The sequence below is a fragment of the Sparus aurata genome, chromosome 17, assembly GCF_900880675.1.
Source record: "Sparus aurata chromosome 17, fSpaAur1.1, whole genome shotgun sequence".
Lineage (NCBI taxonomy): Eukaryota > Metazoa > Chordata > Actinopteri > Spariformes > Sparidae > Sparus > Sparus aurata.
In genome coordinates, this window is record NC_044203.1 from 27,091,370 (window position 1) to 27,107,827 (window position 16,458).

At 42.9% G+C, this 16,458-nt stretch overlaps 1 protein-coding gene across 2 annotated transcripts in view; it reads left to right on the forward strand.

The window, feature by feature from the left end:
- grik3 (glutamate ionotropic receptor kainate type subunit 3) overlaps positions 1-16,458 on the forward strand; it is a 100,927-nt gene that overhangs the window by 51,377 nt on the left and 33,092 nt on the right. For both annotated transcript variants that reach the window (XM_030393817.1, XM_030393816.1), the window contains exons 2-8: positions 476-658; positions 1,151-1,408; positions 1,505-1,686; positions 5,301-5,354; positions 8,256-8,426; positions 9,899-10,042; positions 15,186-15,293. In XM_030393817.1, the coding sequence (XP_030249677.1) occupies positions 476-658; positions 1,151-1,408; positions 1,505-1,686; positions 5,301-5,354; positions 8,256-8,426; positions 9,899-10,042; positions 15,186-15,293 (1,100 nt within the window). The remainder of the gene's footprint in view (positions 1-475; positions 659-1,150; positions 1,409-1,504; positions 1,687-5,300; positions 5,355-8,255; positions 8,427-9,898; positions 10,043-15,185; positions 15,294-16,458) is intronic.

Sequence of the window (16,458 nt, forward strand, 5' to 3'; positions counted from 1 at the left end):
AAGGAAAAATCCTTTGAATTTATGTAAAAGAAGAGTGCCGAAGTCCTGTTATCTGCTCCACAGATGTGGTATTCTGGTGAAATAAAAGGGCCATCTTAATGGAGAGACAAGGGCCCGAGATATTCTGCTGCCCTGATGGAACACACACACAAACACACGCACACACACGCGCACACACACACACACACACACACACACACACACACGCTCTTTAAATCCATGATGGCTTTAGACTTCAAAGCTGATATTGTTTTTTTCCTGCATTCCCTGAAAAATGGAAGGGGGCGCTCCATATTTGCTGCGCAAATTTAATATCTTGTGTACTGTGCACTCCTCCCCCTTATTGCAAACGCCTCTCAATAGTTCTCTCCATTTAGCCCTACCTGGAACTGTGTCTGGGTTTCTCCTTTTGTTTGTGATTATGTTTGAGACCAATTGTCTCGGGCCTTACGTCTCCTTCTCTTCTGTCTTTCAGGTGGGATTTTCGAACAAGTAGAAGGACCTGTTCCGCTCACGTCAGTTGTTAGCGCTGAGGAGCTTGCCTTCAAATTTGCTGTCAATAACATTAACAGAAACAGGACTTTGTTGCCAAACACAACACTAACATATGACATACAGAGGATTAATATCTTCGACAGCTTTGAGGCGTCAAGAAAAGGTGAGTGGCTCGTTCGGTGTTTATACAAGGGTGTGATTACAGTGTGGAGGAAGACATGAATCTGGTCAGTCTAAGAGATGTCTCTGTATTAGTTTGATGATATAATGTCTATGCATTCTATTACAGACATTTACTAAAGTTAGCATAACTAAAAAGAAACTGTGCTTAATGGCTTAAAACAGCCAATCAAGGTGATTTCTTTCATGGGTGGGCTCCAACACCAATTCAACATGCTCAGTCAATGTCAATGTTGTGCACTCTGCAAGAACTGGGGCCACATAGCTCCTGGGCTAGCCGTGTAAACACCAGTACACCCCTGGTCCCCTAGCTCCTAGTCCTTACCATTAGCTGCACGGCTAACTGTGCTGACTAGCTAACACCAGCTACAGTTAGCAGCAACTGGCCAATTCTTACATTAGCAACTTTTACGTATTTATGACCAAAGAGTCGACGCACTTTTTTCTCACGCTTTCCTCTCTTGCTCTCCTCTAGCTTGTGACCAGTTGTCTTTAGGTGTGGTTGCAATATTTGGGCCCTCGCATAGTTCGTCGTCAAACGCCGTGCAGTCCATCTGCAATGCGTTGGAAGTGCCGCACATCCAGGTGCGGTGGAAACATCACCCCATGGACAACAGGGACAGCTTTTATGCCAATCTGTACCCGGATTACTCTTCACTAAGCTATGCCATCCTGGACCTGGTGCAGTTTCTCAAATGGAAAACAGCCACCGTCGTATATGATGACAGCACAGGTGACTATAATATAATGTCTACTAATGTTTACTTCATTGCATTTTCAGCGTGATGCTGTTGGCTCAGCCTCCATTCGTGCCGTTTCTCCTCTTCAGGTCTGATAAGACTACAGGAGCTGATCATGGCCCCGTCCAGGTACAACATCCGGCTAAAGATCCGTCAGCTTCCTCTCGACTCGCAGGACACGAGGCCCCTCCTCAAAGAGATGAAGAGAGGCCGGGAGTTCCGCATCATTTTCGACTGCAATCACCATATGGCGGCACAGATTCTCAAGCAGGTCAGTGAGAGTCCGACAGAGCGTGGCATCAAACCCTTCCTGGTTGGACAAATCTAAGAGCATGGCTCCGGTTGATTTCTTATCAGATTTGTTATGATTGAAAATGTGATGGCTTTGACTTGGCGGTGGCTTGGTGAGAGAAGAGTAGCAGCAGAAGGAGTGTCAGCGGGGATGCGGGAAGTCAGTCACAGTTGGGGGCGCTGAGGGGTCAGTCTATGTAATGACGTCATAGTAAATGGTGCGTGACATTCATGTTTTGGGTGTTAACTTGAATGGCCAGTATAATATGTTTGTGACCATTATCTACATTCGTTAACGACAATATGAGAGTGTTTTGCACCACAGCAGACGGCCAAACATGAACACCAGCACATTATAGCTCAAAGTAGCCACATCAGCTACAGTCAGCGACAGCAAGGGGAGGAAGAGAGAGAGAAAATCAAAACTGCCTTAAAATCCAAACTCCGCTCAATTTTGTGAGTTAGGAGAATCATTTTTCTGACAAAGTCTTAATTATTCGAGGCGTTCTTGTAGATTCGGCATATGTTATAGTCACGCTGCTGCAAGCCCCGCAGCACCCCTTGTTCCTGCATCCCTGAGTGTCAGTAATAATTAAGCGGGAGTGAAATTCTGGTGTCAGAGATTGTGGGATTTCTGCTCGTGCTACTTGCCTTCTCAGGCTACCTTAAACAGTAAGAAAACCAGCGTCCTACGTTAAGTATAGAATCTGGAAATCGACACATCGATCTTTATGAACTTGTGGATAATATACATCTTCTACTTCTTGGATTGATCGATAATTGTACAAACTTAAACAGAGACACTTGCACAGTTCCAACGTACAGCTGCTCATTCTTGCATCCATTTCAACTGACTTCGTTTTGCAGTCTGTAAAAATGTATTGATGTATTCGTTCGTACAATAAAGCTTGGCCCCCTGGTGATTTCGTGCATCTTGGGTTTGCCAGTTAAATACAATCAAATCAAAAATAGAGGATAGAAAACAATGCCAAAAAAAAGAAACTCAGCGTACTCTCTGGCACATTCTGATCCTGTTCAAAAGATTACAAACACTTCTCAAGCGTGAATTGTTGACTTTACTACACAACCCACAAACAGGGATGAGATCCACAATGTTTCATTATCAAAACTGTACATGCGTGCATTTTGATATAAATGATCGCCAGTCAACAAAGAGCTGTCAGCGTGATGCACAGAGTAGAGATTGTGTAGGTGGTCCAGTGCTCTATAGTTGTCAGGAACAGGCGAGTTGGATCCCCCCCCACCCAACTCGCTTCAGTTTGCTGTCAGCCTCTGTTAACATGTTTACCAAATGCATCATCTCCTCCTGAGTTATTGAAACAACTCCGTCCTCCCAAGTTATTAAGATCCGAGGTGACACATGTGCGCTCGTGGCCAGTCTGCTGCACATCTCACACTGAGGAATCTGTGTCCTTCTGAGAGAAGACGTGAGACGTGAGTTTGGAGGCAGGAATCGACTTGTCAGGCAGCTACAGCACAGACCACATGCCTGTGCCACCCCCCCAGACCAACAGGTGATTGGTTATGATTGATGCCAAGAATACCAACAACTGTGCTCGGTCACAAAACTACGCTTGCCAGTTCCGTGCAGATTTTCGTTTATAACACTTGAAAATGAGCTATTACAGGCTGTTGATATAGATAAGCACACAGACACATCAAAATAACAACGAAGAGCTAATGGCAACAAAGGCCCATAACTGCATTGCTTAGTGTCGCTTGTGTCTCAGCTAAAACGCTGCACTTGAACACACCGCAAAGACTGCAGCCGACAGCAAACTAACTCTGCATACACCAAGTGGCAGAACAGGGATGTAGAAATATTCAGCACTGCATATCGATGATTTTTAAACCACTCTCGCCAATGTAGCTGCTTCTGATCGAGAACATGTCTTATAAAAAGTTGCATATGGCACCAGCAGGAAAAGAAAAATAAGGCAGAAAAGAACTGAATAGGCGAAATCATGGACACCACAGCGACAAGCTCAAGGGACCTTTTTATGTTTGTCTTCTCCTTCACTGATTCACCTGGCTATACGGCCAATAAAAGTGATTCCTCTCACAGATGGACTCAGCTACAGTTTCAGCATGCTCAGGGACAACTAATGCACTCAGTGTAGGACACATTGCGAAAACCAGAGTGAAAGGTGCTCACAGGCGGCCCGAAATTGGCCAACAGTCAACAGTAAAACCTCATAAACTCGGTTGATTGACATAAGATAGAAAGAAAAAAGCCACTAACACTGACATCTGAGTGACTGGAAACGGAGAATTTTACGTGATTTTGCTTGAGAAAAAAAAGGAACAAAGCAGAAAATAAATCACAACTAAAATAGATGACAGTATATAATAAAACTCTGGTAAATGCTGCCTTATATTAAAAACTGCTGCACAAAGTGTGATCTCTCTTGAATTAAACCCTGAGAGATAGTCACCTGAAAATACTTTCTTACCCTTGGAACATTTGGAATAAAAACCAGCTACTCTACAGTGTCTATATAAGATTTACAAACTGCTCAATTTACGGCTTAACGAAAAGATCGGTCCTATTCAAGACAGTAAGTAGAAATATGAATTGATGTGTAACGTGACATGACTGATACTGCAGGTGCATGTGTATAAGGAAGAATGTGATGCAGTCTTTTTTAAAGAAGGGTTTGATATCATCTCTGAAAATTTGCATTGTGCATTGTGTCCCTGGAAAGTCTCAATTGATGAGCTCACCTGCCTCTGTCAGGTTCTGTTCACTCTCAGACTGGATGGGAGAAAATGGGAAACACGATCCTTGTGTCTTTTTGTGCCATATGTTTTTATTTTCAACTTCTGTGCTGTGGCCCCGCTGCATTGTTGGGAACAGGGACATATGGAGGTTTAGTCAAATTAGAGGTTGGTGAAGAATGGAAACGATGACAGACTTGTATTGTGTCCCACTGTAATGTGTCCTGCAGTGAAGGGACAGAAATACTTCAATTCATGGAAAGAAAAAACAAAGTTTCAATGTCACGTAATGATGCTTGATGTCTATAGATCAGGGAGTGAATTTGCCTCCACATCGCATAGCATCTTATTTACATAACCTTGGCATTTTTTTTAACGACAGATGGTACAATTAAATGGGGAGCACAGCCGCCATGAGAATCCGCTGCCTTTGAATGTAGATTGAGCGAAAACAAGTGGCGGTGATGGAGTGCTCGGATATGAGGCAAAGATTACCGAGCTCTATTTGCTTGAAGCCTCTCTTCTCTGCTGGGATAATGTCACATGCCCTGGCCCTGAGCCATTTGCGCACCATTTAAATGCATAGAAAAGCATCAAGTACCATTACTATTCTGTAATTGTGCGGACCACATATGGTTCAGAAATCCCGGCAAAGCGCTCAAAAACACAAAACGCTTGTTGAAACCCGGCTAGTTTTTCTTTACTGATGAAGGCCTTTTTGTTCGTTGTCTGTGGCGTTGTTTGTTCTGACTGTGCTCTTGATTCCAAATTGCCCCAACGTGGCAGAATGACCGTTTACTCTATCCTGTCTCCATTCATTTACACCTTTCTTTCCCATCTCCCGTCTCCCTGCAGGCCCAGACCATGGGGATGATGACAGAGTATTACCACTATATCTTCACCACTCTGGTAATGTACCACGCTTGTTAATGCAAATGGAGTCTCGTTTGTTCTCATCTCCCCACCGCTTGAGTTTTTGATGAATAGCAGCTAATTGCCAATGGGGTTTGGAACCAGTCCATAATATCAATTTTGTTTGACAAGCTGGCGGCATAATGGAGTCTTCAGTGTGCTGTAGTAAACACTCCGCTTTATAGTTAAGTCAACAGTAGTCTTTGAGGTGGCCGCGTCAAAAAACGACAGCTTGCGATCCGGAACTGACTCCCAAGTTTGCAAAAGAGTAGGATTGCACCCATGTGCTAAATTATATATTTATATTAACTGGCATAGTCATCAATCTGCAACTAATAAACTGGCAACAAAGTGTATGTGGGTACACGCGGAACTAAGCAAAAAAATACTGTATTTAAATTGTCTAAAGGTTTTAGTTGCAACCAACTGGTAGAAAACCAGCTAATAGAGGGGTTGTTTGGATCCATTAACCAACGGTGATGCAAAAACATCAGCCACCCCGGGGTCAGAACATCCCATCTGTACTGGGTCACTTTAACCCAGTGTTTTTAAGTGTGTATGAACAAATGAGTTGCCACGGAGAAGATGGAAAACATCACGAGTCTGACGTGTTTGTCGGTTATGATCTTTTCAACAGATCTGATCACAACAAAACGAGACCGTGCATCCACAGCCTTATCTCTTAAAATGAAAAAAATCTGATGGAGGCTTTAAGGTTTTTTTTTTCCCCCGTATCAGATATGTTTAACGTGAGCGGGGTGCGTCACACCTTCAATCCTTTCTTGATCAGTTTAAGTCCCCACTCCGCTGAAATGATTTCGTGTGACTAATACAAGCAGACCCAGCAGGGAGCTGTTGCTGCTCTTCACTGAGACGCCGGCTATCTGGTGACAAACAGACTGAATTGGTATGAATACCAGCATGATCTGTGCTGTTCCTTTCACTCTCTGTTATTGTCTCTGTTTCTGCACACACACACACACACGCTGCCTGTCTCTCCGGACCCTGCCAGTCTGTTGTGATAATGCGATATGACACCGAGGTGAAGGCATGATGTGTGTCATATTTCGCGCTTGACAGCGTGGCAATGACATTGGTCTGCCATGCATTATGTTTGCATAGCATGTCTATCGCTTTAATAGGGAAACCAAAAACTCCTTTACATAACTAGGGTGCTGATGTATAGCTGTGTTTTAGCCGTGGCAGTTTTCCAAGCAGAAGGAACAGACACATATGCACCAGAGGGGTTGACTCAAAAACTTTTATTTGATATGTTTTTTTTCTGCAGCATCAATATTTTTTGCACACGCAAGGCGGGATATCTTCATAGAATCACAGTGTGGTACATATCTAAAGCCGCAATATGCTGTCATATTGACAGACACACCATTAAGAAGATTATACCTGGCGGCTTGATTTGATCCAAAATGATGAATACTCGCATCGTATACATGGCGATACAATTTCCTCTCGATGGAATCCACTGATGTCTGTGTTTTATCTTCTGAGGTGAGGGAAATGCCGACTTATTAGAGCGTGTAAAGGCAACAGCAGAAAGGGGTACAGGGTAATAACTTCCTTGTCCTTCGAAATGAGACTGTCATAGCCCCTGCCTCGCCGTAGCTCCGAGAACCCTAAAAGCTGAGGACTTTATGTTTGCCACGTCCATAACACTTTTGTATGTGCTCAAACTTTATGCAGCTTGTCCTCCAGGTAAAGATTTCAGCGTAGTTCCGCCAAAGGATTATGCTGATTTTATGTTAGAAATGTGTGTGCGAGGCAGCACCGCAAAAAAGTGAACTTATAATTGGAATAAGTTGCTTTTCTGACATTCCAAAAATGCCCTAATAGAAATGAGGATGTCACAAAAGATGAATTGTATATATATATATATATATATATATGTTTTTTTTTTTTTTACAAACAATTCTGTCCCAGTAAGTTTGTATTCTTAGCTTCAAAGCTCAGAAACTTGTAACCTGATCTACTTTTCCGAGCAATTGTGAATGTCATATAGAACAACAGTGATTTGCTTTTATCTGGGTTCATGAAAGAGAGTACTGTAATGCATTCTGGTGAGAAAGAAAGAAAGAAAGAAAAAAAATGTAGAGGAGAAATATTTCAGTGACTGGCGGCGACTGTTCTTTAGTAAGTGTCTTACACGCTCTCGTTCCCCCAGCACTAACCCCACAGGGTGCTAATGAAATATCTATGTTCATCCAAATGTCTTTTCCAAGCCCCGTGGCCCATTCCGACACGACATGTGTCAACATGTGACTTCACACTTCAGCTACAATGGCTGCCCCAGAAATTACAGCGGCTCAAATTGAATTGCTTGTTGCTCAGAAGTTGCCATGGGAATGCAAGCGTTGCAATATTAATATGATCCAACAGAATTGACAAAATTTGTCCTGTCTTTAATTTCTCTGAGCTACGAACAATCATTACAATGTATACACAAATAAAGACTTCTTCACCTTTAACGATCTGCTCACCTCATTAAGAAAGACAAAATATATTTCAAGCTTGTAGTTTGTGCAGTATAACCCACTGTTACTGTATGTACGTATGAGGACAACAACAATTCGTCAATTATAAAAGGATTTGCCAGCGGAAGGGTGACTCCGCCTCTGGAGCCTTCAGATTTAATTCACCACACAGATGCTGCTTCAGAATCCATGCTTAAATCTCCTGATTTGACATTGAAAACTACTGTATTTCGCCTTCCTCTCGCTCTCTTTGGTCTTAATATAGTGCCTCTTTAATCAGCCGCTGTGTCATTTACTTTTCATGTGAGGAGAGAGCATCTGGGGGAAAAAAAAAATACTTAGAACAAAGATGCTCAGTGCCGGCAGACTAAATAAAAATCCATCCTTCATGACTTTTGTCTCTCTAAAGGACCTGATGGCCATTGACCTGGAGCCATATCGCTTTTGCGGTGTCAACATGACCGGCTTCCGCATCCTCAACGTGGATAATCCCCAGGTGGCATCTATCGTGGAGAAGTGGTCGATGGAAAGGCAGGTAGCACCTAAACCTGACTCAGGCCTGCTGGAGGGCATCATGACGGTATGTTTTATTGCTTCTGTGTTGTTCCATTTAAAAGTCAGTCATCAAAATGTCAATACAAAGGGACCACATTTATCTCTGTCTATCTGTCCATCTTAGCTATCTATCATACCATGGTAAGAAATGGTTTTAACCCTAAAGAGGAACCTCATGACAAACCAGTTTACCCCGGCTGTTTTTATCTATATATTGCACACAGTAACCACTTCATCATCGTCTGATTCTTGCACACAGCTGACTCGTTCAGGCTCGTGTATGAATAAAACAAATAGCGTTGGAAGTATGCAAACAGATTTGAGAGGTACAGCTTCAGTTTGACTAAATGTTTAAAAGGGAAAAGATGCATATTTTAAGAGATTTTAAAAGTGGTATTCCGTTGGCAACACACTGAGTACTTCCAGTATTTTCTAAGGAAATGATTAAGACAAGAGTCAGTCAAGGTAACACATGTATCCAAGGTATGTTATCAACAACTAAGTGAACCATTCAGGTATAGAGTGGAACTCAGAAAGGACAGCCTACCAGCACTGAGCCCAGAGTCTTCACACCCATTAACCAAGCAAAAAGCTGAAGCTACGGTGAGAACTAAAATCCATGAGCCAGAATGAATGGAGAGACAAATGGCAGAACAATTCCTGGTTCTGTTCTGGTGGGTGTTTATGCCTTCAATAGTACAGGTGGGGGTGATATAATAGCTTCATTAAGCCCTTTTTCGCGCCAATTATCCTTCAACGCACCAGTCCCACCCTAAACATCGTTTTCTGACCAGGTGCTTCCCTTTATAGCCGATCTTTTTCAAATGGATAGTTTATAATGGATGACGCATGATTGTCTCAGTATGTTTCTAAGACAAGGATAGAGACGATGGCCCACACAATCCAGACATCAAACTCAGCACAGCCCATTAGGGACAGGGATAGTGCAAGAGTTTCATAGCCTTCAGGCTGTTGGAGGAGAATTCAGACTGTTACACACGGCGAAGCTACAGTAGGGTTGTCAGTAAACACATTGATAGTCTGAAATGATAATACCGCTAACAACAGAGCAGCTGAGCTAAGTTGATTCTGATGTACGCAAAAATAATGCAAATGTGTGACATGGTGACATAGTCTGATGTCAAGAAGTCACAGAATTAAAGGCCTAATGAGGCGTTTGTGGAGTGTTTCTGTCGGATAAGGAGTTTAGGTAGGTGCAGTTGTTGGCCTTTTTAATTTTCAAGATATTTTACATGCACACAAGTCGATATAAAACACGGAAGGAAGGAAAAAAAAACAACCTAAAAAGCATAATTGATCTTGGTCAATGTCTACAAACTTGAAGAAAGTGTCAAAGGGATGATCTGAGTAAAAAAAAAGCTTCGTCAAGAGGCTTTCGTCCTTTGACTCTTTCCGTATCAGTCAGATTCATGTTCAGCAAACTGTTTATGTCTTTCCACAGACATCAGCTGAAATAATGTTCACCCCTTATTCCAGACAGATGCAGCTCTGACCTATGATGCAGTCCACATTGTGTCCGTGTCATACCAGCACGCGCCGCAGATGACGGTGAACTCGCTGCAGTGCCACCGCCACAAACCCTGGAGATTCGGAGGACGCTTCATGAGTTTCATCAAAGAGGTGATGGGAACCTTTTGGCCTGTTGCCGTTTCATTTAAGTGTTATTGATATTAGAAGCGCATTGACTGAAGGGCGACTGTGACAACAGCAGTGGAGTGAGTGCTGTGTAGTCATTCGGGACTTAGATATTTACCCAGCAAATCAATCATTTCCACCTACAAAGCAAACCGAGCCCTGATAGACACATCAAAGCAGCGTTGTTGTCAGCTTTATAAATTCCCTGTATTCATAACCTATTTTTCCAGAAAGCACGTACTGTAACCTTTTGAAAACACAAGTAGTGTAATCGGCTCTTATTTAATCTAACATGAGAGTCTGACAGAACCTCAGAATACACAAACAAAGATGTGGAAAGTGGCAGATTAAGGGTGTGCAGAGATGCTACTATTTGTATCCTGATTTGTTCAAACGATAAAATCATTTGTTTGTGTCCTGGGTGTGGTTTAGAAGTATTTAAAATTTGCAGGAATTCCATTTTATTTGCCCCTCTTATAATCACACCCATTATCGTGAAATTAAAGCATTAACCTCCTGGATCTGCTGTATTTTACACAGGCTTTGCCCTCCAACCAGGATCCCTCATCTGTGATAACTGCCCAATAAATTTGCATATACCCACAGAGCAATCACAATGATGGCTACTGGGGGCCGTCCATATAAAAGGGCAGAGCTAAACCTCTCTCCTCATCCACTTTTCATTAGCAAAATGGATGACAACTTCTGTTCAGAACTGTTCTCCGTTCAAAGGATACATCTCCACGGTTGACCAACCCTGCCGGTGCTTTTTGTGCCTCAGTGTAAAGCATCCTGACAGCATTTGTGATTAGTTTAAGCATGACTTTTGGCCAGTTTGGGCCTATTTTTCAGTGATGATACCTCTTTACTATGATGACAGTCAGACAGACAAGCAGTGGGTTGTTCTCCTGAGCACGACTCACCGGTCCACTGTAGGCTTTGTAAAGAGGGATTGGACTAAAGGGATGATCGACAATTGTTCTTTTTCCTGCACTGGTATCAAGGGGATTTTAACTTAACTTTAACATATTATCAGAAGTAAAATGTTAAAAAGTGATCTCTTGCATCTGCAGAGCATGGGTCACAAGAGGTTTTTGAATCTTTAATCACAAACCAGTTAGCGGTCTCTCTTCCATAGATCTTAGAGCCGACATCTCTGTTCTCTATATGCCCGCACACCAAAACTGGGTTATTCTAACCCTTACAACTGCCTCAAGTTAGTTTTCTGACTTTGAAAACACAACATTACTGTTCTCATTAGATCAGTGGGGCATTGACCCATTCCAAAAGAGTGCTTTTGACTAACTCCAATGATGGTCCATACTGGCGTGGCACAGTTCAACTGGGGATGGAAAAGCAAATCACAGCTGCGTTGGTTTGACTCAGTGCAGCCAAAAGCGCCAGTAGAAAAACTCTACTCTCTCTCTTCACTTCCCCCTCCTACTCCTGCTGCCCCCTGCTAATTGGATCGCCTATTGGTGATCTCCAGTAACCACGATTAGACAAGATGAAAACAGAAACGATCAACCAACCCTATTCCACAGCATCCCTCTCTCCATCACCATGTTAAAGATGCTAGAGAGTACGATCGGCCCCAGAGCCAAAGTCATAGAAGGCTGCCAGTGCAGCTGCAGCTGGCACAAAGAAGCAGAATCCTTTTGTCTTACTGTGCCATTGCCTCCCCTGTACTTGTCCTCCAATGATAGAGGCGAGGGAGCAGAGGGTGCATAGCCTCACTCAAATGCTATCGGCCTATTGACCTGACAAGTTTGTGGCTTCACATGTGGTCCAACCACCAGACTGAAAAGAATCCAGGGTGACGGAACTCACGTTATAATATCAGTGGCCATTCCCCATCCAGTTTTTGGTACAGGGATGTTGTGAGCTAAGTACGGGATAACTGATGATCTGGCTTTCAGATCAGTTCAGCGGTAAGCACGGGCAGAATCTCGGCTCAAAAGCAGAAAAAGTACAACCTTTTGTTTCCCCTAAAGCGTCTGCTTTGATGTAAAGTGTGGGTGAGTGGGAGGCTTGAAATGGCCACCGCTTGTGGCTCCACCAAAGGTTTTCTTTACCAGCAGGCATCGTCCTTGAGAGAGAGCAAAGCCTGATCTCACACTGTCTAGAATCAGCATAGCCTAAATCCTCAGCTCACTTCTGTGATTAGGAGGAGACTAACCATTTTTTCTTAAGCTGCAAAGATAGGCGGGGTAGGGTAGATGTTTTAAAGTCTCCTGGTCTCCCTCCTCCTGCTGCTTAGCAAAGATGATAGTTGATGTGCATTCAGGACTCTCTTGAGGAATGTGCACAGCACAATTTAGGGACCTGGCAGGATTAAAGACGAGGCGGTAGTGTTTTAAGCGCTGGGCACTGAGGCCAGAGAGGTGATGCCAACTTCACCCACCACCATCTACATTTTTATATCCTGTGTGTCTCTGTTAAAATCAGTTGACCTGAGTTTTGCCAACATCAAAGCATGTGGTACAGTTATCATGCACTGCCCCTCATGAGAAGCCTCTTAGACAGAGAAACACGGAAGCCTCTGACAATGCGACGATGGTCACTTTCACTTCAGTCTCTCTTTCAAACTCAGTGCAGACTAAATGATGTTTGGGCGCTACTTGAACAGAGACAGATGGAAAAGTATCAACAAGCTATCGATTACAACGGATTAAAACAAGATTTTTGCTGGGTATTTTTTGCAAACTTGTGAGATGAAATGTCAGATGAGCTAAATAGCTAATCGCAGCTACAGTTTAGCAACATGTAAAGCTATCTTAGTACATCAGGAGACAGTAAATCACAGGGAGTTGAGGCAGAGCACAGAGGACACGGGAGGGAAAACCAACAAACATTTTCTCCATAAAATATGATTCAGTTTCACTGAGATAGTTGGTGGTGTGTGACTTAGTGCCATAAAACATCATGCACTTCTCCCGGGAGATCCTTCCCGCCCACCCAAGCTACAAAATTGCAGCACAAGCGATTGGGAAAAGATACCGGGACTGACAGAGACATGATTCACCACATCACATGTCAGTGTACCATGGAAATTATTTTGAAACTGTTTATTTTAAGGTAAAAAAAAAAAGTTACATAATGTTGCCTTGAAGACAAAAGCCAGATGTAAGCGGGTGTTTGTGTTTTGTTTTTTTTGTTTTTTTGCTCAGTGTGAACGGGGCTTAACAAACCATCCCTGCTGCTTCTTTAGTTTCCAACGTTTTAGTAAACGAGGAACGAGGATCAGTGATGGGAGTAGTGCCTATAGGGATGGATTGAAAGTACATGTAACCCTGTTTTCAGTATGTGGTTTGGCAAAAAGGAGGGGTCAAGCCTTCGGTATAGATAGCTGTGAAAGTACCCTGCCTATAATTATAGAACTAGGGGTTATAAAGTGTCACCTTCAGTTCGTAATGACTCATTACAGCATTGTAAGTTTGATTGCTGCCCTCGATAAAAAACAAAAGATTTCACCTTGGCTGAGAAAATACAATTCATCTACTTTTACTCTTAGTGTGACTGTTTACAAGCCTTCTTACAATACCAAGAACTCACTGTGTGAAGTGTGCTCCGAAATCTAATGTTGCATATTATATTCCGAGCTAACCATCTCCAATTGGCACAACATCCGTGAATGCTGTTTGTGCCTGAGTTGAAGCGACAATTTGTGCTCGTCTGCCAAATGTGCAAACACAATAACACAAAGGCCTATACCATTACAATGCATGGCAAACAACGACATGTGTGTGTGTGCGTGTGTGTGTGTGTGAGATACATAGTTATATGAACAGGCAGCACCATTAGCAGCTATGTTAGTGACCTGCGGGGATCGTGACTAAAAGCCAATGAATTATTCTTACATTGTCCTTACCCAAACATACTGAAGTGTTCGGTTATAAAAACACTTACTCAGGCCTGATTTACACTCTCTTGAAGAAGACAGGCGTGTGACATGTTCTGAAGGTCGAATTGGCCCTTTGAGTGTGACGTGGCTGAGGCATTTATGTCACTCTCTGAATTAGAGCTGTTTGAACATGCCACCAACCTCGGCAGCGAGAGGCCAGATGGGATGAGGTATGGGGGTGGGGGAAGGGGGTCTGGAAAAGGCGAGCGCCACAAATTTCACCTTGAAGCTTCGATCTTCTCACAACAAGTTCTGGCAAGCCACGGGGAAGGACAGGTGAGAGCTACAAGCCTGTGGGGCTGTCTCGGTTTTGAATATCAGTGAAAGCGCTGAAACTTGACACACGAGGATTGATTACTCTATTGTAACAAGACTCGGGCTGGGGCTGAATCAAAGTGACACCGATAGACAATTAGAAAATCTGTTTTGGCATGAAGATGGCAAGAGACAAAAGAGCAAATAAATAAGATAAATATTGGCACGGAGTTTTCGAAAAAGGATCCCCCCCCACGATGGCTGAGCACAAGCCAAGAGTCAACTAGAACAGACAAGGACAATGTAAGACTTAAAGCAATGCGAGTGCTGAAGGGTGGCTGTCCTCATTGGAGGGTGGAACATGAAAGCAGCAGAAGCAGCCGTTTGTTTTGCCTGTGAACATGAGGCGGCGAGTATCTGGGAATCGTAATAGGGGGCAGTTGTGTGTTTTTCCCCCCCTCGTGGGGAATCAAGCAAAAGGCGACGGTTGTTAATTAACACCGCGGTCTGGAGGGAGAACGCGTTGGAGGCGTCGAGATGTAAAACGTAATTAAGAAAAGGAAATGCAGCCTGTATGGTTTGTGTTTGTACTCGGGGAAGCGTGTGGGTGTGAGTTTACTCTCAGTGAAAGATAGAGGAGGTCGTACGTAGTCTGTGGTACGTGTATGTGCATTGTTGTTGACAGCCATTTCTACGAGCTTGTTTGTTCATTATTGTTGTCATATTGTATGTTTTGTTATGCAAAAGACGATGGATGAGACCAAATATTGTGTAGAACATTAATGCAATGTAAACTCCACCAATTAGGCATTATACGTCCCCAAAAAGAGAATATTTTTCGTGCACGATTATCATCTTGATTGCATTGGATTGGACCGGGGCATGGACTCGTACGTGGTTATGTAAAACTAACTACATGAACGTGTTTAAATATGAGTATAAAACGCAGATGTACTGTCTTTCTTTCAGTCCCACTGGGATGGATTGACGGGGAGACTGTCATTCAACAAGACAACCGGTCTACGTACGGACTTCGACCTGGACATCATCAGTCTGAAGGAGGACGGGCTTGAAAAGGTAACCTCTTTGTTTTCAAGGTGTTAAAGTATAAGCATAAAATAAAATAAAATAAAATGCAAATGCAAAGAAGTACAACTTCTCAGATTACTAGGCCATAAAAAAAATAAAATAAAAAATATTTAATGGGATATTGATCTCAGAAATAAAGTTTCAGAGTCAGCTCTGGATGTGGAATGGATAATGCAAATTTGACAGTGTCATTTACCTCCTAACAAGGAAGCAAATTGGCTGTTTCAACATAAGCATAAGTTAGTGGATCATAAAGCAAATTGGATTAGGGTACACATTAGGGTGTTAATTGCAGCCTCTCTTAATGATAATTTGAGGTGATGCCCAAAATGCTGTTTGGTGGTAATGAGCTGTATAAACATGTTTTAGAAAAAAAAAGGAGGGAGAGAAGGAAAAAAGGAACTAAAAGGTTTGTAATGTAGAACTTATTTTATTACACTGGAAGGCAAAGTACCCTCTGGACTATAACAGCTTTTCTCTACTGGAAGGCTTTTATACATTATGAATACATCAAATAGGGATAAGTCCCATTATGACTTCCTCAAGTACTCCCTAAAGGCTCAACATCATATAATAGCAGGGGCTTTTCAGCTTGTAACCCTTCTGTTCAAGAAGGAAGGCTTGTAATACCGCTGTGTTGAAATGATTCGTCTTCTTCCCCCCTCCCCCCTTTTTTTTCTCCTCGCTGGCGTCTTGTCCTGCGTGCGGTCAATTAAGTTGAAGCGCAGTCGTCTTCCAAAAAAAAAGCATTTGATGCCATATTAGCATCTTCTCATTGTGTCTCCGGCAAATCCTACGCGCGAGCATGTTAAACGTTGATCCGGATTGCTGGATTTTTCTTCTCCTCTTTTTCTTCCTCTTTTCTTGTATATCCGTGGAATCGGCTTTAACAGTTTTGAGCCGTTTAAGATGTGGACTTTTCTCAACTAATCCACTGTAATTGAATATTAGCCCAAGTTGCGAGCCCGCGCGGGAATCACGAGCAGGTTTCTCTCAGAGTGCCACTTTCGCTCAACGTCGTCATGCTCGGGAGTGGTGGGTGGTGGGATACATGCAACACTCTCCGTGTGGTTGCATGAGTGAATAAGTTTTTCGAATCGAGACTCTTTTTTTTTTTTTTGCTAATCATGTTTAATGAATGGAGCTAATTGTA